Source organism: Petaurus breviceps, unplaced genomic scaffold, assembly GCF_028583685.1.
Source record: "Petaurus breviceps papuanus isolate PSGF00001 unplaced genomic scaffold, PetGlider_PUasm1.0 179, whole genome shotgun sequence".
Taxonomy (NCBI): domain Eukaryota; kingdom Metazoa; phylum Chordata; class Mammalia; order Diprotodontia; family Petauridae; genus Petaurus; species Petaurus breviceps.
Window position 1 is genome coordinate 10,216,859 of NW_027185779.1, and position 24,065 is coordinate 10,240,923.

General features: G+C 36.3%; 3 protein-coding genes across 3 annotated transcripts in view; 2 read left to right on the plus strand and 1 right to left on the minus strand.

Moving 5' to 3' along the window:
- The window catches only part of CALB1 (calbindin 1), a 40,159-nt gene extending 33,192 nt beyond the window's left edge, over window positions 1-6,967 (plus strand). Inside the window, exons 7-11 of the mRNA XM_069086680.1 lie at window positions 3,404-3,459; window positions 3,542-3,581; window positions 3,720-3,773; window positions 4,340-4,411; window positions 4,947-6,967. Of these exons, the coding sequence (XP_068942781.1) occupies window positions 3,404-3,459; window positions 3,542-3,581; window positions 3,720-3,773; window positions 4,340-4,411; window positions 4,947-5,060 (336 nt within the window). The 3' untranslated portion in view covers window positions 5,061-6,967. The remainder of the gene's footprint in view (window positions 1-3,403; window positions 3,460-3,541; window positions 3,582-3,719; window positions 3,774-4,339; window positions 4,412-4,946) is intronic.
- NBN (nibrin) overlaps window positions 1-24,065 on the plus strand; it is a 267,933-nt gene that overhangs the window by 135,565 nt on the left and 108,303 nt on the right. The gene's annotated exons all lie outside the window — the stretch shown is intronic.
- Window positions 12,885-24,065, minus strand: part of DECR1 (2,4-dienoyl-CoA reductase 1) — a 63,072-nt gene continuing 51,891 nt past the window's right edge. The window contains exons 6-10 of the mRNA XM_069086681.1: window positions 23,107-23,206; window positions 18,173-18,245; window positions 14,243-14,389; window positions 13,167-13,229; window positions 12,885-13,066 (exon numbers count right to left, since the gene is read on the minus strand). Of these exons, the coding sequence (XP_068942782.1) occupies window positions 13,007-13,066; window positions 13,167-13,229; window positions 14,243-14,389; window positions 18,173-18,245; window positions 23,107-23,206 (443 nt within the window). The 3' untranslated portion in view covers window positions 12,885-13,006. The remainder of the gene's footprint in view (window positions 13,067-13,166; window positions 13,230-14,242; window positions 14,390-18,172; window positions 18,246-23,106; window positions 23,207-24,065) is intronic.

A 24,065-nucleotide genomic window follows, 5' to 3' on the forward strand; every position in this document is an offset into this window, starting at 1 on the left:
GATAGATAGATAGATAGATAGATAGATAGATAGATAGATAGATAGATGATATTACAATACACATCTTCCCTCTTCCTCCTTACCCTATCTCCAGTAGAATGTAATGTCTTTAAAGGCAGGGGCTGTTTCTTTTTCCTTTTATTTCTTTTTTTTGTATCTCTAAGAACTTGCACATAGTAGGTACCTAATAAATCTTCATTGATTTCAATTCTCATCCTCTTCACAATACCTATTTTTCCAAATGCAAAGTTCTGACTTATCAGAGAACTCTTGTATAAATCTTTATAAATTTAAAGTAGGCAACTGAAGTACATCATGTTGTTAGGCCTCTAATAATAATAATAATAACACCTACTATATGCCAGGTACTGTGCTAAGTGCTTTACAAATATTATTTCATTTGGTCTTCACAACAACTCTGGGAGATAGGTGCTGTTATTATCTCCTTTCTACAGTTGAAGAAATTGAGGCAAATAAAGGCTAGGTGACTTGCCCATGATCACATAGCTCAGAAATGCCTGCTAAATTTGAATTCAGGTCTTCCTAATTCCAGGTACTACATTCTATCCCCTCTGCCACCCAGATGCCCCTAAAATATGGCCCTTACCTACATGAATCTCAATATATCTCTCAAGATGCATAAGAGCCCTTTCTATATACATCATTCATCACAATACTTCTGTGAGATAGACGCCACTTTATAGATAAAGGAACTGAGACCAAGAAAGATTAAGGGATTTATCCAAGTTTACACAGCACTTAGCAGCAGAGGCAGGAAACAAACCCAGGTCTTCAGACTATAGATTCTTCTCTATACCATGGCTCTCTGTTACAACGGTTAAGCTTTTAGGCAGGTGTTCCTCCTGCTGCTCTTTACAGGACCCTAACATTTGTCTTTTAAAAGGGGTTCCACTTATACTTGCTGCAAGCAAAGTCCTATTTTGGCTTCTCTAACATCAAGAAGAATATAACTAGGTCTCAATTAGTTCTAATAATGACTCTCCTAAAGTGGCCACATTATTCTAATTCATCCAGCATAGTTTCATTGGGCTGGAACCTTTACCATATTTGACATAATTATAACTTTGAATAGTGCATATTTTAAAACATGGGACGACTTTGAGGGAGTCATTATTTGCACTCATTTGGGACCTACTCTAATACTGTTCACCATGAAATTACTTATAAAGTAGGTTCCTGCATTAAAAAAATGTGTTTCTTAATATGAGTCTCACTGAACCCAGAAGGAAAAAAATAAATCTTTTTCTACCTTCATTAAGCATGACCCACTCAAATTAAAATAGGGAAAATTATCTTTTTTTTTTGGTGTTATGATGGGTAAATTTACTCTATGGGTAACTCAGCTAATATCAAATACCTAAAATTATTAATTTCCCATTTTGTTCCAGTTTTAAGTGAAGTCTATTTAAAGTAAAGACTCCTTGCCAGGTAGAATCTGAGGTTGGCCTTTAAAAAAGAAAAAAAAATTATTCAAATGGGATTTTTTTCCCCTGCTGTAATGGCTTGGGATATCTTATTTAGTGTCATAAACCAGTTCAGATTCAGTAAGCAAAATTAATCAAGAACTAATTAAAACAAATGCATATTTTGGGAAATATTTCCCTGTGGACAATAAACTCTGATCTACTTGTCCAATGTAGGAGACTATGACCGTTATTAGAAATCTTTCAGGGAGCTGTAAAAAATAGAAGTTAAAAAAAATATAGTTAGTCTAACATTCATTCTGGGGGCTGGCCTACATTTTATGCTTTGTTCATGTAGAACTGCCCTCCACATCTACATGTCCTAATCAAATCAGATTAGAGGGCTTATCTTTTCCTATTTCTGTGGCTTTGTTAGGACTTTTCCATGACCAGCATGGTCTCCCTACACATCTCCATCTGCTGAAATTCTCTTCCTTCAAGGACAAGTTCAGGAATAATCTCCTTCAAGAAACCTCCTCAGATCCCCCCCCCAGCAATAACTTTTCTCTTCCTTACATCTCCCAAAGCAATATGTTTGAATCTCTCCTATATACTCAGCATATTATAACTTGTCTAATCTTTTCCTCCTACTAGACTATATGCTGCTTACAGGTTGGAGTCATGCATGTATGGCTTCATTTTTCTATCTCAGGCACCAAGTATAACATACTGTAGGCAGTATACATTAGATAAATGTGAATTGGATTGAAGTTTAAAAAAAAAGTTCTCATCATAGTCTTGTGCTAAGAAGATTAAAATGGGGATGGCGAGGAGGAGAGAGAAAACTTTCCAAAGATGGGAAGAATAGCCAGATTGCACCAAGTATGATCCATACTAGAGGCAAGATTATTGTGAGAGTCATAAAAGATTGATATATAAGATATTTAAGGAAATGGAAGATACAAAAAGTGTGCCAAAAAAAATCTCAGATGTTACTAATTTCAGAAAATGCAACTAAAGATACATCAATTACTGATTCAATCTGCCTACTCTCTCATGTATATAAAATCTTTATGAGAATCATCTATACATGAATCAAGGTTATCCTTAATGAAGGTATTAGTAGGGAACAAGTAGTCTTTCTCAAGGCTCAATATATATATGTTAATTCATATATATATGAATTAATATATATAATTCATAATTCATGTTGCTCTTCTTAGTGCTATTCTCACTTCTCTTCATGAATGGTCAAATCAATATTTACTGAAATACTATTATATGGGAAAGCCCCAAGGGACAAATATCTAACTCTCCTCTCCTTTCCCTTTCCTCCCCCACAAAAAAACCTTCTACATACCACAATAGCAAGAATACTATATAGTAAATCTTAGGTTTAGATCTATAAAAAAAAACTTTAGAAAGCATCTATCACAAAAAGTTTTTAATCTGGGGTGGGAGGAGAAAGGGAATTAACTTGTGTAAAAAAAATATTTTCATTAACCTCTAAATAAAATTTAACATTTCCTTCGATTAGGCATGTAGGCAACAAAACAGTATTCTGAGAAAGGATTTATAAGCTTTACCAGACTGCCAAGCATTAAATGTCTGACCTAAATAAATCTCATTTTACAGGAAAATGAGGCTCACAAAAAAAAAGGTGACTTGTTCAGGGTCAAATAGTTAAAAAGTAGTTAAGCTGAGACTGGAATCCAGACCTCTGGCTTCTAACTTCAGAACCAGGACACTCTTTTTATACGATTCTATACTATTTATTTGCTTGGTCCCATTCAGTTAGTTTCAGATCCATGCCAGTGTCTGAAATGTATTAGTACTTTAAGATTTCAGAAATGCTGATTTCTAGAACTGCGCAGCCGATGAAGTGTCTGCAACTCAGCTTTTACTCTACTTGGAATTTTCTTTTTCTCAATCCAAAAAAATTGCTGTTTTATAGTTATAATTATGACACTTTCTTTCAGCTGAAAATGTTTGACTCAAACAACGATGGAAAGCTGGAATTAACTGAAATGGCCAGGTAAGTTTAAGAATTCTTCAAATGTCATTTCATATCAACTATGACTTAAAAAAAACTAACACTACAATTTTTTAACCCAAAGGTTGCTACCCGTACAAGAGAATTTCCTGCTTAAATTTCAGGTATATAGCTTTGAAATAGTATTTGTCTTGTTAAAGGTAAAAATCTGTAGTTTTCACATGAAAGATATCAATGTGCATAGCAATAGTGCCATAATCTGTCATCTTAATCCTCAGTCTAACATTTTTCATGTTTTCTAGGGAGTCAAAATGTGTGGGAAAGAGTTCAATAAAGCTTTCGAGTTATATGATCAGGTAACTTGTCTTCCCTGTCTATTTCTTTAATTGCTGAGAGACATTTTGAAAATGTATGTTAGAGGAGCAGCTAGGTGGTGCAGGGAGCAAAGCACCCGCCCGGAGTCAGGAGAACCAGAGTTCGGTTCCGGCCTCAGACACTTAAAACCCACACAAAAAAACTAGCCATGTAACCTTGGGCAAGTTACTTAACCCCAATTGCCCTCCAAAAAGGAAAAAAAAAAATGTACGTTAGGAAATAGTGATTCACAGATTAAAAGGTATAAAGATAAAAAATAAACATGTAGCCTACTCTTTGTTATTCAAGAGTTTCTTATTCTGGTCCTTTGGTTTTTTGTTTGTTTTCTCATTTCCTTCCTTCTCCTCTAGCAGTACTCTCTGGGTTGTAATACTATTTCTTCCATTATACTATTGAAATGAAGGACAAATCACTTAATACTCATGTCAGTTTTTTATCTGTTCTACCTACATATTGACCTCAAATTTCAATTGTTTTTGTAAACCTCAGCTCATATAATTGTGGGTTATTATGGTTGACTGTATTTTTGCTTTTTCCCCCCTTTCAGGATGGCAATGGATACATAGATGAAAATGAATTAGATGCTTTACTGAAAGACCTCTGTGAAAAGAATAAGCAGGTAATTTTATCCATTGATTATACTAGCTCTTTAAAAAATTTTTCAAGTCCACTCAGTTAAAATAAGGCACCAAGATGCAATTGTTAGATAAACATAATTGCTAGAAATATGTTTACAAATTTGGAGACTAGTACTAGAAGTAGATTTCTGTTCTAAAGGTATTGAGCTGTTGATAGCTTAGTACAGTGGTCTTCCAAGAACCCCTCCTCAGTGCCTACTGTGCCTGAGACCCTTTCAGAGGGTCTACAAAGCCAAAATAATTTTCATCTGATGATGATTATAGATAGAAATAACCCAGAAAACAAAAGCAATAATGGAGGCCTCAATAATTTTTTAAGATGTAAAGGAGAATTGAGATGAAAAAGTTTGAGAATCACTGGTTTAAAGAAATAATTCTTCTTAGTTCTATTTATATAAGGATGGAGTATAATTTCCCTTTAAATGGATTGATGTTTTAAAAAAAAAAGGTCATCTTCACTTTTCATTAACTTCATTGGCTTTCGGATTAATAAAGAAGTATGTGTTCCCTGAACAGGATCTGGATGTTAACAGCATTTCAACATACAAAAAAAGCATCATGGCTTTGTCAGATGGTGGCAAGCTGTACCGAACAGATCTGGCTCTCATCCTCTGTGCCGGTGATAATTAGAGACCTACAATTATATCCACTCACTAGTGATACATTGTATCTATACAATAACTGTGCACTATTAAGGGAGTAGGCTGTACTTTCTTTTATATCTGTAAATTTACCTGCATATAGATGATTATCCAGGATGTGTGGCACATTCTTTTCAGTTTGTTTCTATACTGTTTGTAATGTACAGTTTTTGTAACTCTATGATCAATCGATAAGAAGAATGTTTCTGTCTGGGTCAGTCTGTAAATTCAATAAAAGCACCTAAAATTGCTCTTGCTTTCTGAAATATAGCTGGACAAGATTTCAAAAAGAAAAAAAAAAGCTGCTTAGGGCTATTCTGTGAAAATTATCCTCTGCTATTTCAATCCATGTTTCTCTCCAATTAGAAGCATTGCATACAATGGACCAGCAAGCCTTATTTTAGGAGGGATCACACGTCTGGCACCCAAAGCATTTATATGCCATGTCCACAGTCATAGGGAGGAGAATGCTCTTAGAATTAAATCATTCACTGAAACATAAATATCTAGGAAAACTAATTACTTATACCTCTATGCAGCCACAGTGAGAAAGAAATTAATCAACACATCTATTCTGTGGAATAGAATCCATGACAACACTGCATTTATTCAAAACAATTAGCACTTAAAATGAAATTTTTTAAAAAATCAATCAATAAATATTTATAAAATACTTACTATATGTCAGGCACTGTGCTAGGTGCTTGGGAATATAAAAAAGGCAAAAGACAGTCACTACCCTTCAGGAGCTTACAGTCTAGTGGGGAAGCTTATGCAAGGCACTGGTAGGTAAGAGTGATAAAAATACAAAATAAAAAATGGTCCTTGCCTCAAGGAGTTTACAATCTACTGAAACGTACACTCTATTTACATTGTTCTGAAATGCACAATCACATAAAGCTTTCCTCATAAAATTCTTGGTCCCAATTAATTTGGTGATCAGGTTAGAAAAGTTGGCACTTGGGTAGAAACATGGATCTGTCTCATTCTGTAAATGTATTTCTCACCCTGCCATCAAAGATGAACCTAATCCATTTTCTAAACTATTTTCACATGTTGCAGATTATAACTATTCTAGTAAACTGCTGTTTTTACATCATAGTCTGTGTAACTTGTAATTAAATTTAATATACTAAGCAGCCTGGTGTCTAGTTTTCCATACTTCCTGTATTTTCTCCATCTAAAGGTAGTATCATCTTCAACAAATGTCTCTGTTGCCTCTGAAAATACTTCCTAGCTCTAACAATTGTTTTACTAAGTAACTGAATTTTAAAGATTCATGTTTAAAAAATGGTTAAATGTTAACTTGTCAATATTCTGGCTTATGCCATGGGCTCTATATTCCATCTTGTGAAATACAGCATTCAAAATAGTCTGAGTTCTATTTGTATATTGTGCTTAAAAGGAGTTAAAAATACTGTTATCTGAGGGGAAGATTTATTTCCTTTCAATTACCTTGCTAACAAAATGAACTTTACTAGTATATTCTTTTACCCATAACTGGTTTACAATATCACATAACACTAACTGGACCAATCTCTGGTGGTTACTGTTGGACCTTAAGAGCATCTGCCTTTTGATTCTCTAGTCATAAGACAGATCTAATGAAAGGATAAAAAGAGCTATTTATAGAGAAAACATAAAGGTGTATATTCAGAGAAGACAGTCAATGATGGCTCTGGATTCCATATATTTCAACTGATTATTTCTTCCCTTTATCTAAAAGAGGTAAAATGGGTGTGCTGTTACTTAGTGAAAGGTAGAGATCTACCAAGAGATATCATTCACCAAATTGTTTAAATGAATTGTAGATAAGCTTTGTTCTTAGTGTGTATATGAACACACTGAATTTAGGCTGATTTTAATTATTAAGAACAAATAAAGGGGGGAAACCAGCTTCGTCTTGCAGTTTTTGTTCCTTCTATAAAGTGTCTGACTTTCTGTGACCAATCCAGACTAAGATGTTTTACTTCTCTAGCTCAAAACATTTAAATGAGCTAAAATCTCTACTACACATTCATAGAATGAATGGATACTACGAAGACTTACAGGAAATTTCAACAATCCAAACTGGAAATGTCATTTCAAAATGATATATTAAAGATATATTCTCCAGAATACTTCAAATGGACTATTTTTATTCCAACCCTCAACCAAAAAACTCTTGTTAAAAAACCTCAGGCATTATAACTGTTAAGAAAATTAGATGACTGATGCCTAATCAGTTCTCTGGGGATACCAGTGGTGCAATGTGGTAAGGTGGAAAGCGCAATGGACCCGACTTCAAATACCACCTCTGCTGTTTAGTACTTCTGTAATTACAGGCAAGTCAACAAGCATTTTTTAAGCATCTGTGCAAAGGCCTGGGGATAGAAAGGCAAAAACAATCCCTGCCCACAAGGAGCTCACATTCTAATTGGGAAGACAACATGCAAACAACTATTTACAAAGGAAAAATTGAATATAATTTCAGAGGGAAGGCAGTGACATTAAGGGGAATCAGGAGAGGATTCTTGGAGAAGGTGGGATTTTATAAAAAGTTTAAGTCGGTTTTATATGAAAATAAAAATGAAACTAGATGGACTCTGAGGTCCCTTGCAATTTTACTGCAATGATCCTATGGTATTTATTAACTTTTTTCATGTCATGGACCTGAAACTAACAGAGTACTTAGAATAATTTTTTTAGAATTATCAATCAAAGTAAATGCTAAATTTCAGTTAAAAATTAGTGAAAATAAGGATGGAGGTTTTTTTCCCCATCCAAGTTCACAAATCCTCTGAAATCTATGTATAGATCCCAGGCAGAGGTGGGGAAACAGGGATTGATGGGCCCCAGATTAAGAACATTTGTATCATAGACTCCTCCACTGGAACTTCGGTTAATACTGTAAATTTCAAATGATTCAGTCCTCCAAATGATCCAACACAGTCAAGTGTGATGTAAATACCAGCTAGTTAACATAAGACAATCATTTCTCTATTCATAAGCTTATCAACTTTATGGACTGACCATAGCCTCCTCCACTGCAGACTTGGATCCAGACTACTATCAGCACCAAATCTGAGGCTTTAGAGTTTAGGACAGACACAAAGGGGATTAATAGCTGAGTGTATGCACTCATGTCTTCCATGTTTGTCCCACTGTGTATCTCTGACTTGTATTCCAAAAAAACAAATTTAAATGATTTCTTAAAAATTTCTGCTACTGTTCTATATCACTCAAACCTCTGATCCCACTATTAGCAGGAAAATTAAAACGTAACTATATATTTGATATAAAAGACTGTCATACATACATATGTATGTATATGTACACACACACAAACATACAATTCCTTTATAGTAGCCTGAAATGAAATGAAATTTGGTGGTTATAAGTAATGTGCTAGTAATCCTATTTTTCTACTCATCTCTTCCTTTAAAAAAATTAAAACAATTACTGACATATTAAAAAATATGGTGAGATATGGATGTCGCTCACATTTATCTTCTGTTCACATTAGGAAGATTTGTATCCAGGAATGAGCTAATGGACCTTATTGTTTTGCCAGGACCTATGGTTTGTTTGCCACTAGCTAACAAGGAATACTTAACAGATGTCCTTTCATCCAACAAAAACAAAAGGAACCAGGCAATTAGGTGTCTAGAAATGTAATTTTTTTTTCCTAGTTTAATCCTCAAAAGGCTAAACTCTGATAATATGTAATATAATTTTAAAATTCAAGATAAATTTATTGGAAATTTGCATTTAAAGAATAAAAATAGGGGCGGCTAGTTGGCACAGTCAATAGAGCACTGGCCCTAGAATCAGGAGGAACCTGAGTTCAAATCTAGCCTCAGACACTTAACACTTACTAGCCATGTGACCTTGGGCAAGTCTCTTAACCCCAATTGCCCTGCCTTCCCCCCTCCAAAAAAAAGAATAAAAACAAAAGTAACTAACATTTTTAAGATAATGTATTTTAAAACATTTCCCTGGATGGATCAGATGGGGGCTTTGGCATCTGCTAGGATTCAGCATTTACATGGTCTTATGAGGACCATGAATAATAAGAATGCAAGTTTCTCATCCCTTTTGAAATAGCCACATGATATCATTTTCTACCTATTCTAAGTTTACCTGTGGAATTCCTAAAGTTAGTTGATTGACAGGACTTAGTTCAGTCATTTTTTGTCCTTTCTGACTTCATGACCCCATTTGGGTTTTTGGTTTTGGTGCTTTTTTTTTTCAAAGATACTGGAGTGATTTGCCATTTCCTTCTCAAACTCATTTTATGGATGAGGAAACTGCAGCAAACAGAGTTAAGCAACTTGCTCAGGGTCACACAGCTAATAAGAGTCTGAGACCAAATATGAACTCCAGGTCTGGGGCTTTATCCACTGAACCACCTAGCTAACATTATAAATCAAGATGAAATTGGTTTCTGGAATTACTTGAATAAATTACATAGTCAAGTCATATGGATACACTTAGCCTGTTTATAAAGAACCCAAGGGTACACGATGACAGTGACACTGAGAAAGCATATTGGGTCTATCATATGAGATTAATTCCTGAGAAGCCTTTTGCAAACAGAAATGTAAACATGGGAGTGGCTAGGTGGCACAGTGAGTAGAGCACCGGCCCTGGAGTCAGGAAGACTTGAGTTTGGGTCTGGCCTCAGACACTTAACACACACACACACACACACACACACACAAACTATCCATGTGACCTTGGGCAAGTTACTTAACCCCAATTGCCCTCCAAAAAGCAAAATTAATTAACTAATTAAAAAAAGAAACGTAGACAGGAAAAAAGGCAATCTTCACATGTAAATGGAATTCTGGGATTAGGAAATAGACCTACCACAGCAAAGAAGGATAAAGCTGTGTTAGAACACAATATTATCATACATAAAAATAACATGAGAAGCAGCATTCCACTAATGGAAAGAGAACTAACCACCAGACTCAGATGACAGAGATTCAAGCCCTCCCAGTCCTAATAGCTCCTGGCCATGTAACCTTGAACAAGCTAGTGAAGTTCTCAGGGCCCCAGGTACAGCTATTTGCCTTTTTTATGTCATGAACCCCTTTGGCAGATTCTGGTGAAGCCTATGGACACTTTCTCAGAATCATTATTTTTAACTAATTTAAATAAATTAAAATAAAATACATCAGACTACAAAGGAAATCAATTATATTAAAAGTCAGATGTAACTTTTTTTCCCCATCCAAGTCCATAGAGCTCCAAAAACTCTCCAGGGACTTCTTAGGGGTCTGTGAACTCCAGATCAAGAACCTCTTTCTAAACTAAGTTACAGATCATATGCATTAACAGAATGGAAGTTTCCTTACCCGGGAGCTCCATATAATGATGAAATTTAAGATACAGGTAAAAAAACAGTTCCATTCTAGGAAGCATTTGGATCCCATTCTAACTATGTCCTATTTCTATTGTCAATGAAGAAACTGAATCATTCTGAATAAAAGTCTATGGGACAATAGCCACAAGTGCTAATGAAAAAGTAATATATACAGCAATAATTAATACCCACTTTATTATATTCATGGTCTATGCTTCCTTATCCCAAGATTCTAATGTCCCCCCACCAAAATTAAAGTAAAAACTCCATAAGATGAAAAGTTTGCTCACTAGTGCTATAATGCTTATGTTTCAGAAAATCATAATATTACAGTAGACCAGTGAAAAAGTAAAAACATTATAGAACCAAGATACTTATGAATAAGCTATACTTGTACTTATACCCACACACATATACAGTTATCCATTTCAAATAACAAACTGCAAATAGAAAGACATATACATATGTGTTTGTGTGTATAAGTATATATGCATACATATATACTTATACACGCATACATATACATATATGTGTGTATCACCAATATGAATGTTGCTGTTTAGTCAATTCAATTGTGTCCAACTCTCTGTGACCCCATTTGGGGCTTTCTTGGGAAAGATACTGGAATGCTTTGCCATTTCCTTCTTCAGCTCATTTTATAGATGAAGAAACTGAAGAAAACAGGGTTAAGTGACTTGCCCAGGGACACACATGCTAGTGTCTTAGGTCAGATATGAACTAAGGAACATGAGAATTTCTTACTTCAGGTTTGGTGCGCTATTCAATGCATCACCTAGCTGCCCTACATGAATACAACATGAATACAAATGGCATATATATGCATTAAGTTCTGTGATAATCAACAACATTATGGAGTTCACTGTAATAAATGTATTTTCAAACCTTAGTTTGTGACCCACAATAATAATACTCTTAACATGATATCATAAGGAAATATAATACTATAAATATCTCGGCATTGTCAACATTTTGCCAACTTACGCAAACCCCAACCAACACACTGTAATCTTCCCTCTAATGCCTAGTTTATATGTATTGATCACAAAGACCTTGCTAAATTCTCCCTGATTTATGCCATAAAATTAGGAAATTTTGTAACAACCCACATGATAATGAAGAAGAGATTTGGGCTCTAACACCAGTCTACAACTAATTAGTTAGGTATTCTTGTATACAAGTCATTGAACTTTTCTGGGTCTGTTGTCTCATCTCTATAATGAAGGGGTTAGACAATGAGCTACAGAAATTCCAATGGTATGGCAATATTAGTGTTATTGTTGATAATAATTCCCACTTTCACAGAACCATATTTTACTCTTCTAAGTTAATTAGAAACATTCTATTAAAAGAGGCAAGTAGAAACTTTTTTTTAAAAAATCAGATCTATGATTTTATTGGTATTGGGAACTCCCATTAAGGAATCCTCTACTAATGCAAATCAACATAACTTATCACCTTGGAGATTGGCTATGGATCCTGAGGGACTTTCCCAGGATCATAAAACCAGTATGTGTCAGAACAGGGACTTAAACCCAGGTCTTCCCAAATCTTTTGACTCTAAGACAGACGTTCCCAATGTAAATAAAATGTGAATAATAAACAATGAAGGTAAGTTTTCATGTTATCATAACCAGAATTGCATGTCATAAAGTACAGAGTTGAAAAAAATGCTACTAATTGCAATACAGGCAGAATATACCATGGGGTATCCTTGGTGCTGATTCTGAGCTGCCATTTTTCCAAGCTTTGTTTCCTAATCCAATCTTTATCTAATATATGGTAATGAAGTAATCTCTAAGAGACTAAGTAAAACAGGAAGAAAAGAGAGTTCAGTGTCTAATTATGGAGGTTAGGAAACAAAGTTTAGTAGCAAGTGACATAGTTTGTAGGTAGAGACATGTATCTGTAGGTAAAGAAACAGTTTGTATGTAGATGAAGAGGAGGAAATTGAGGCCAAGTATTTATAAACATTCAGAGAACTGACATATCTATTCATGAATGTATTAAACTCCCATGTTAAAGATGGAACTTTAGTATGCACTCTAATGCATATAAATTTAAGAATGCAATATATGAACCATGGGCAAGTCTGCATACAGAAACAATAAAATGGAAAGCGGCCTCATGGAAATGGCCAATGGAAATGGGTCATACATCAAGTATAGGTTTCATCAGCTTAGGAACTTCCTCCACTAACAAAGATTGCAACTCACCTATATGTTATTAAGATAGTAAATATGTGTAATCTGGGCCCCAAGTCCTCCCATATCTAATTTCCATAAAAGGAGGATTGTACTCTCTACTTAAATTACCTAGAAAAATGAAGCTATGATACTTGCCTTTCCAAACTCACATATTAGACCATTTTCATTCTCAGGATAACAAGGACACATTATTCAAAGAGAACAGACTAGAATTAAACTTGACATTTAAACACCAATCTCTTATGACAAGATTTTCTTATTGGATATGTTACATAAAATGATTAAAGAAAATGTAACTAAAGTTACTGTTTATTTTGCTCCAATGTTTTCTACAAGCAAAGGATTAAGATAAGGGTAGCTTTAGGAACCTTTTGTTTTCCTGATCATTTGTTCCATTATGTCCCACTGCTGCTTGGTTACCTAACATAAAAAGAAAAATACAAATATATATGATCCAGTAAAGATTTACTAAGATTTAGTAACATCATGAATGAATATCAGATCTGGGAAAAAACATTACCTTAATTAAGCGGTTCATTTCTCCTGACAAAAATACATATTCTCCTCCATCAAATCTAATGGTCTAGAAAAAATAATATGGAAAAAAGTGAAAAGTCTTTTCCTTTAGGTTTCTAAAACACTTGTCATTTCCTATTTTCTACCTTATTTAAAAAACCCAAATGAGTCTACTCACTCAAAGTCTAAATTTTAAAAAGAGTTGTTTGTTTTGAGTGGCAGTGGTGGTAGTAGTAATAGCAACAAGAATATTAATAATAATTGATACTTTAAAATTTTCAAAGCACTTTACAAACATTTTTTCAGTAGTAATAATGATGACAATAATGATCATATGGATGATATTATATTAACATGCCGCTCTACACGCTAACTGTGACATGGAGGTGAGCCCAGGTACTTGAAGGTCATGTCACCAAGTACATGCTCTACCTGGACCTACCAAGTTACAAAGGCTTCAGGCTCAGACGCAGAGTATATATGTATGTTGTTTAAGGACCAAGAATAATGATATTCATATAGGCTTATTACCAAAAGTTTGGCCACTGGGTGATCTTTTTTTCCCCCCACAGCAACTTATAAAGATGGTCTACAAAGATATAAAGGGAATGTGATCTGTAATGATAGAGTAAAACACTTGGGAAAAGTCCAGATCACTGACATCATCATCATCATCATCATCATCATCATCATCATAGCTAACATTTGCATAATACTTCATGCAGGCATCATGATCACCTACATTTACATAGCACTTAATTACATCAAGGTGTGTTCATAAATATCTAATTATGAACTAACTATAAAGACTGAAAAGAGAATATATCAAAACATTTAAATACTTTAAGGTAATCTTTTAAGTTTATATATTTGTGTCCATATGCATATATATACATGTATATCTATGAATACATACATTTGTATATATTGCTGCACATATATGCATGTGTGTTCATGCATATATATGCATTATGTACACACACATATGTGTGTGTGTAAAAATCTTATATTTAACATGCCCAGGATAAAATCTCAGCTATTTTTTTTAAATAATAAAAATCCAAGAAAAATCAAGCTTACAGTTCCATTAATCCAAGAGGCAAAATCACTGCACAGGAAAGCAGCGAGATTTGCAATTTCTTCTACAGTCCCTAGTCGGCCACAGGGAATGCCTGCAACAATCTCTTTTTCAAATGTTCCAGTTGGGTCAAGGCGGCTAAAAGCACCCTTAGGAATAAAGAAAAATAAAATTAGGTTCTGAGGTGGTGGGGAGAAGGGAGGGAGAACAAACAAATGAATCAACTAGCCTCAAGGCTACAGGTTCCCGGCCCCTGGTGCAGAAACTCAAACTGAATATTTAACAATTATCTCTCATAAAGAAATGTAAGCTGGCTCTAAGCATTCCCATGCTTAGGACCACTGAAATAATATACTCCAATCATCCAATTTTATAGATGAGGAAAATAAGGTTCACTGCGGTCAAGAGATTTGCCCAAATTCACATAGATAGTAAGTGCACAGATCTATTCCAAATATAATTAGGCATTTAATGTATTGTTTTCATGGCACTTCCTCCAGTGTAGGTAGGAAATCAGACTACATAGTTTCCACTAGGTTCTTATTCAGTAAGTACAGCTAGCTGAGAAGATGGGGTGACTCAAAATATAGGAGTTATGTGCTCAACATTCAGTAAAAAAACACCTTTGCCTGGAGAATAGCAGATCTAATCTAGAGGGCTTTGAACTGACAAGGAAGGGAAAGACAGAAAACTGTCCATGAAGACTTGTCAAGCTTGGTACCAGAGAAAGAATCAGGTACAGTGTAAGTGAAAGAATAGCAGAAAAGAAGACCAAGACCTAAATAGAACATAAGGGAATGGGAGAGACAAGGAACCAAGCATTTCTATAGAACCTACTATGTGCCGGGCACAGTACTAAGTACTTTACTATGAATAATAGTAATATTAACTAAAATTTTATAGCACTTTATAGTGTCTGGCACTGTGCTAAGTGCTTAACAATGAATAATAATAAAAGCTAACCTTTCTATAGTACCTGTTATGTGCCAGAGATTGTGCTAAGTGCTTTCCAATTTACAATAGCTAACATTTCTATAGCACCTACTATATGCCAGGTATGGTACTAAGCACTTTACAATGAATAAAGTAATATTAACTAAAATTTCATAGTACCTACTATGTGCCAGCTACTATGCTAAGTGTTTTACAATTTCAATTTATAATAATATTTAACATTTCTATAGCACCTACTATGTGCCAGGCACTGTGCTAAGCGCTTTATAAATATTATCATATTTGATTCTCACAACCTGAAAGGTAGATGCTGCTGAGGAAACAGAAGTAAACAGAGGTAAGTGACTTGCCTAGAGTCACGTAGCTAATAAGCACACGAACTCAGCTTTTCCTGACTACAGGCTCAGCACTCAATCCACTGCACCACCTGGTTGCCTCAATATGCAATACACAAGAAGCAAAAGAGTAAAAAAACTAATGGCACAAAGAATGGGTAATAAATAGGGTGACAGTCCTTCTGTAACATGGTTCCAAGGCCCCTCAGCATCCTTATCATCTTGTTCTGGACATAATCTGGCTTACTAAGGTCTCTTCTGAAAGGTGATATGAGGACTGTACACAGGACTCTCGATGTAGTCTGACTACAGTGGTTCTATCAATTCTACATGTTATTCTACTGGCGGAATCTAAGCTTGCATCCAGTTTTTTGGCAGTCAACAAAATATCAACTCATACTGAGTTTACCCAGTCAGCAAACTCCTCCAAGTTTTTTCTTTTCTTTTCTTAAAGGAATTGCTTTCTAGTTATTTCTTCATCATCTTATTATTGTACAATTATCCTTATTATGTACAATTATTTTTCTTAACTGCACGTGAATTATTTTAACTTTGTCCCTACTTAATCTGTTCTTTAAACTGTTAAACTTAAAACGGTTGTACAATTCAAATTTAGTGAGATATTTTATAACCCAATTCTGTTTTGGGACTCTAATTACCCAACCTATTGGCTATCTCTCCCAGTTTTGTGTCTTCTGAAAGTGTGACAAACATACCATCCATGCCTTCATCTAAGTTAGTGATAAAATCCCAATGCAAGGAAACAAATTGGACCTTTATCAATATCACTAAGCCTAAACAGAATGGGGCTTTTGACTAGAATTTGACATACAAAGGGTAAAATATCCAAAAGTAAGAAACTAGGGCAGAACTTCTCAACTTTTGTTGTGTTATGGAACCCAATGGCAGCATGGTAAAACCTTTGTGAGAATGACATTCTTAAATGCATAAATTAAAATACATAGGATTACAAAGGAAACCAATCATTCTGAAATATAAGTATCAGAATTTTTTTCCCCCAGAGGGGGGAAGCAGGGTAATTGAGGTTAAGTGACTTGCCCAAGGTCACATGGCTAGTAAGTGTTAAGTGTCTGAGGCCAGATTTGAATTCAGGTCCTCCTGACTTCAGGGCCCATGCTCTATTCACTGCACCACCTAGCCACCCCTCAAGATTTTTTTTAAGTTCACAGACCCCAGGTTAAAAACTCCTGGTCTTGATTAAAGCAGGGAGTAGTAACATTATAACTGAAAAATATTCATGAGGAATTGGGGAAAAAAACATGACAAAGGTTGTCTAGATGGAACTAAAACAGAAAGAGAAGAGGCATTGTTATAGTACTAGCATATGCCATTCAAACAGAAAGTGATCTTCAGCGAGGATTGTATGAAACAGATCACAGACCTAACATGGAAACAGGATACTGTAGTAATGAGAAGACCACAACCACATAGCCATCTCTTGCTGTTCTTTCTTTGGGAAGATCAGAACAGATGTTCAATTTGTAATTCAGCTTAATGATCACTTTATCCTTCAGAAAGTAGAAGCATGTAAGGAAGTACAATGGCAGTTTTAAAGCTAACTTTGACCAACAAGGAGGAATAGTGTGCTGCCAGGAAACTAGGAAGTGGGACCACTCCCTCACAGAGTTTGTGACAGAGAAGAAGGGGGAAAGTTACAAATGATCTGACATGCTCTAGATTTTGGAAGATCAGATAGCAAAATGTTCAGAGAAAAGGTAGGTAAAATCTGATGGCCTACTATTTTAAAACTAAAGGAAGCCCAAGAGGGATGAAAGGAATCCCTTAAAAAAAATTATGAAGATACAAACAAATTATTCCAGTAAGGAGGAAAAAGACAGATGGTTCTCCCTCACTAGAGAACTTCAAGCAAAGGCCAGAAAAGATTCTGGCCAGGTGTATCATAAAAGGGATTAAAGTCTGGCTGCGGGGTGATGCCATTGGCAGCAGAAGGCATATGTTCCACCAGTCAGATTCTATGAAGCACCTAATGATCTCTGGGTCAAAGATTCAAACCCAAAAGGAATCATAAAAACAATAGAGGCATAATCAATATATTGCTTCTCTTCTCAGTGGGTGAGGGAGAAACAGGAGGGAAAGAGAGAACTTGGAAGTAAAAATAAAATTTTTTTAAATTAATGTTAAAATAAATATGCAATTAAAAAAAGAAACCATCTAGTCCAAAACCCTCTCATTTTACAAATAAAGAGACTCAAGGCCTAACAAGATGAACTGACTTGCTGGGTTATACAGGTAGCAGCAGCACAGGTGGAACTGGAACCCAGGCTCTCTTGACTCCAGATCCAGTGTTCTTTCCGCTGAATCATACTCCTTTCCAAATAATTATGATGTCAGTTTTACTTTGAAATTACTACCAAAATACATGAATGCATGCGTGTGTAACATAAGCTTTGCTGACCTATCACCTTTCTTTCCATTTGTTCTGACTTTAAAATTCTACTTATCTGAATATAGCCATTTCAATGTTAATATATTTCAATATTCCAAGGCAATTAATTGCCCAATGCTCATTTCTACAACATCTTAAATAAATAAGCAGATATTCAATGTTTTCATATTCCTTAAGTTCTTATGCATCGTGATACTACGTTAACTAAGGCTTACTTTAGTTTTGATTGGTCCTGGTTGAATTGTATTGAATCGCAGGCCGTATCTACCCCATTCAGATGCAAGAGACCTAGAAATTATCACAATGAGGACATGAAAAAGAAATCAATAAATATGCTTTCCCCTATTAAAAAAATATATATTGACTTCTCAATGGATGGGGGAGAGGCAGGAGGGAGAAAATTTGGAACTGAAAATTTTAAAATAAATGTTAAATGAAAAGATATATAGAGAATCTTCCTATCTTGCCCAGTTTAGAAATACATGCGCTAATTACAGGCTCAACCCCACTCTTATCAGCAAAGGAGCTTTAACATGCTTTCTTAGCAATCTGCCAATTCACCCTTCCTTAGGCAACTTGGTGACCTCCCTCTCCTGAGGGCTCACCAAGTAATGGCCAAACTTGGTTCACTGTAGCTCAGAAGTCCCGGAGATCAAGACACATAAAAAAGCCTCCCCAGCATTGCCTCAGAGAACACAGGCCTAAGCCACCCCTCCTAGCAAATGTCTGTTCTAAGGATGCACATTATAGGATACCAGCAAGACACTAGGAGTTGGTCCTTTGCTTACTGATTTTCATTCAACTTAATTAAACATACTATATACATATATAAGCTCACTATATACACAACACTGTGGACACTAAGCACTTTGGGCTTTCATTTTTCAGTCCTGGATGAATCTTCAAGACCCCATTTGCGGTTTTCTTGGCAAAGATACTGGAGTGGTTTGTTATTTCCTTCTCCAGCTCATTTTACAGGTAAGGAACCTGAGGCAAACAGGGTCAAGTGACTTGCCCAGGGTCACACAGCCAATAAGTGTCTGAGGTCAGATTTGAACTCAGGAAGATGAGTAACCCTGACTTCAGGCCCTGTACTTCGTCCACTGAGCCCCCTAGCTACCTCAGTTGCTAGAGTGCCCTCTCTATAACTATCTTGAGCTGCTAAATGTCTGCTTTCTTCATCTCTGTTTGGACAGCAGGGAAACAGGAGGTGTGAAAGAGATGGGACGCAGATAAGAAGGAGTGTGGATTCAAGGAGGGAATGATCTCACCTACATGAAGAACTCAACTTCCTTTATGATCACATGTCTCCTTGATTATATATTTTATTCCAGTTCTTGAGTAAAAGTCATTATTAGTACTACGCTATGGTCAAATTATTCCCAGAATGTACCTCTCCATAATAAATACAAACAACAAATTTTTTGTTGTGATGTACTGATTTGGAGAGGCTCATCTTTTGAGGATGAGAGGTAATCAACCTTTCTATTCATTCCTCTATCATGAAATAGCAAATGTTCTCTATTAGTACACTAGGAGTAATGGACCCCTTCTCACCTAAAACTTACATATACAAGTGAAATTTATTAAAGAACACAGATTAAATCAGACATATCTTAGATGAAGAACTGAGAATTAAAGATGTAGATAACCATAAATTTATTCTATGGAAGAACATGCCTTTGGTCAGTCCTACAGATAAATATTATCTCTATCATAAAAGTGCCAGAATTCACAGATCAGTTGGTGAGACAGCAACACAAAATAACTTCCCAGATTTCCCTAATTATACAGAGAAGGTCTGATCTGATGTATGTCAGAAATGCTTCATCAATGTCTTCACTTCTCAGAGATTCTAGGCCAATGACTGGTGGAGAAACAAGGGGTTATCTGTTGCCTACATTTCTAAACATATTGCTTTGATGAGAAAGTTGATTGAGGATCCTACTCAAACTCTAAACAGTCAGTTCATTATGATTTCATAAGGTGTAATGATTGTTAGAAATCATTTTACTATATTGATCTAGTAAGACATATTTAGTCAGACATCTAATTATTCTTAATCCATATTTTGTATAGATTTCAATAGGAAGGCCCTATAATAGGCTTCAAACTTTAATATAGTGGTTAATACTTGCTTACCATTTGTGGAGCTTACTTGCCCAGCTTCAAGATTACAGGAACACTGACATGGACATCTCCATCTTCTTTTGCTCAAATTCCATGACTCAACCAAGCATGAGTTTCAGCTTGGCTCAGAAACTCCCCAGTTCCCCCCAAAATATTATTGGGGCATATGTGTAGTCTGTAACATTTCCTCTTGCCCAGCCTTAGAAACAGCCCACCCATCTTGTGTCCACCTAGCCAAGGAAATATTTCTGCCTTGCTCAACTCATGACCTTGCTGATACATTATTTTGCTTATTTTAGTCTATGCATCATATGCCAACAAACCTGGATTTGTTCTGTGAAGTTTGGATTCAGTCAAAGAGACGTATTTGTGAACTCAGAGGGTCACATGTGGGCTCCAGATCTCAGGTTCCCTATCCCTGGTAGAGGGTTGGTTCTGGTCAACGTATGAGACTTTTGATTATCCTATTCTTAAAGAATTACAGAATTTCAATGAGTAATCTCCTAAAACTAGTAAGAAGATGAATTATTGGTCTTGCTGGGCGGCACTGTCTAGAAACAGTCAGCCTTCATCTGTTTATAAAGTCTTGATAGACCATTGTGTTCCACTTTCTTCTGCTGCCCCTCCTGCTCAAGCCCCTTCTGAAGAAGCTTCCTCATAGCGAAAGTTCAAGAAAATGAACAACCTAATGCCATTTTTCCACTTATAGATAAGAGTACATCAAGCATCAGGGGGAGGTCTTGCATATATTAAGAAACATTATCCCTTTAGATCCTCAGGCCTCAGAGAAAAGATACCCCAAGATTTGATGAGGATCCTGTTGCAGTTATTAATCAATTTAAGGCTATCTTTTGTGGTTACAATCCAACTCGGAGTGACGTAACAGATTTCATGAAGATTCTATCATCTCCAGGAGAAAAAAACAGGTGTTATTGAGGTCACAAGCAAATTGTGGGTCAAGGAGATCAGAGAACCTAGCCAATACAAGACCCCCAATGGGATCCTAATCAGTCCACACAGTTTGCACAGCTACAATAGGCTAGGGATGTCTTACTTAGGGGTATAGAGCTTTTTGTAGAAAGACCAGACAATTTCAGTAAATTCCAAAAGATAGTTCAAGAAGGAGATGAGACCCAGCTGAGAATGTAAGAGTAGAAAGCATTATGCTGGATTATAGCCGCTAAACCAGCGGGATGACAGAGTTGTTAATGCAGCCTTTGTTAACCATTGCCTAAAATTAAGGAATACTTTCTCAAGTACTGACCAGGCTAGTATGAAAAACCCATAGGGGAACTTAAAGCAACTGCACAGTATATTTAGGAAGGGGAAGAGCCAGTTAAAGACAATGCTGATATAGCAGAGAAGCCCAGATACAGAGGTCAGCATAAGTCTCTCCTGGCAAATGTTCAGACTCCTAGTCACCTAGCACCTTTTTTCCAGACCCCTAATAGAGGTGACAGGGGCTGCTTTTATTGTGGGAAGAGAGGACACTTTGCCAGAGGATGTATGAGGAGAGGCAGGACCAACAGGGTCTCCTGGCTAACAGGGCCCAAGGGCAAAATCCAAATTGGCCTCAGAGGCAAGAAAATGCCCCTGAACAGGCTCAGAGAGCCTTTAAAACAACTTGAAGTGAGTAATGAGCACAGAGGAATCCAGGAACAAAGTGACAGAAAGTATGAACAACAGGAAGGCTTCTGTGCATGAAGGTGCAGGGGAGACAGGAGGCAGATAATAGTGCTTCTTTTTTTTTTTTTGCTTTTTGGAGGGGAGAAGGTAGGGCAATTGGGGGTAAGTGACTTCCTCAAGGTCACACGGCTGGTAAGTGTTAAGTGTCTGAGGCCGGATTTGAACTCAGGTCCTCCTGACTCCAAGGCTGGTGTTCTATTCACTGTGCCACCTAGCCACCTGAATGTGCATAGGAACGATTTTCATTATTTTAACAGTTTTCAGCCTTGTACTTTTATATTTTATAATGGCACTACATGGATTAAGACCCTATCCATATTTTGGTTGTATTTTTAATGCTGTTACCTAATGCTTCCCATGGAGAAATTTTCCTTTTAAATAATATCTGCCCTTGTAAAGGGAAGGTAAAGGCAGTTTCCTTATTTCCTTTCCAATGGGTAGAAACTGCCTTATATTTATAGTTCCAACATTCTTACTGTTTTTCACCATGAAATGAAGATCAAAAAAGGTTACTCAGAGATACAGGCCTCTCTTGACATACATTCCAATGCTAATTGCAGCCTTACTGCCTGTTTTGTATAGGTATCTACCCCATGAACCATAAGACTGGAAAGGATAGAAGTCTTATTTGTGATCCTAGCAATGAACTGGAAGCAAAATGATGGATCTCTTTTTTGCTGCTCTTGAAAGCCTTCCTCCCCTGACAAGGGAACCACGTTTTGTGTTACTGCACGCTATCCATGGAGATGAAATTTTTTCAAGGAGGTGGCACCTCAGATAATGAGGAAGGTCTGGGGTTCACTTCATCAAAGGGGGCCAGGTCCCTTCAATAAAGTGTTTTGGCTCAGAGCTCTTCCTCAATTTCCCTCTTTGGTTTTTCAGGGTGATTTTTTTCCCCACACTGGGATCTTGGATCATTACAAGTATTTGAAGATAAATATCCATTTTCATGGATAGAGTCTGTTTCCTCCAGAGGTCTTGGGCTGGAAATTGTGAGGCATTTTTATTTACATATTCTCAGAGGCAAGTGCAGCAAGCAACAAAAAAAGAATAAAATGATATTAAAGAAGTTTATGCCCTGAAAACATGACTGAATTCCTAACTCACACAAGACTGTCTTGAAGTTTTAAAGTATGCTATCTATACAATATGCAATAAGTAGACTCAAATTTACTTGGGGCTCCTGTTTAATACATTACTTATTGGGGTGTCTTGCACCTATGAGATGATTGAGATGCAAGTAGAAGGAGCTAAAAAAGGTGACCAGTAAAGCAGATGCTACTAAATTGCATCAATCAACTTAAGCATCAGGATAAATGTGATTATTACTTACAGGTTCATTATTTCCACACCTGCTTTGGCAGAAGCACTTGGCACTACAAATCCTGATCCACTCTGAGCATAGATAGTTGTGATGGACAGGAATGCTGCCCCTGAAAATGTATAAGACAATAAAGCTGATTAATAATAAAACTATGTCCAAGGACACCAGTAAATATAGTAGAATGACAACTTTCAGCAAAGATTGAGGAAGAGCAATAGACCATGGAAAATCCAAGAAGAAATCATGGTAGGTATCTTTTTCCAGTTCAGGTCAGCACAATCAGAGGTAGAAGCCTTCCAGTATGGGAATGGGGCTAAAGTCTGTAGCTGTGTAACTGGGGCAAAAACAATGACCCCAAAAAGCCTAGAAACCACATGTCAAGAAGCATTTATTCAGCACATGCTATGTGTCAGGCATTGTGCTAAGTCCTGGGGAATACAATAGAAGGCAAATGACAGTGGGCTTTCTTTTCTGAGTAGCCTTTCTTACCCTCAAAAAGTTCACAATGTGATGGGAAGACAATATGAAAATAACTGTACAAAAACAAGTGATATACAGGATAAATAGAGGAAATAGTCCACAGAAGGAAAGCACTAGAATTAAGAGGGATTGGGAGAGGCTTTCTGTAGAAGACAGAGAAGCCAGAAAGCAAAGATAAGGAAGGAAAGCAAAGCGAATAAAGAAAGAATACAACGGGGAAGCTAGGTGGCACAGTGAATAGAGCAGCAGCCCTGGAGTCAGGAGGACCTGAGTTCAAATCCGGCCTCAGACACTTGACACACTTACTAGCCGTGTGACCTTGGGCAAGTCACTCAACCCCAATTGCCTTGCCTTCCCCCTTCAAGAAAGAAAGAAAGAAAGAAAGGAAGGAAGGAAGGAAGGAAGGAAGGAAGAAAGAAAGAAAGAAAGAAAGAAAGAAAGAAAGAAAGAAAGAAAGAAAGAAAGAAAGAAAGAAAGAAAGAAAGAAA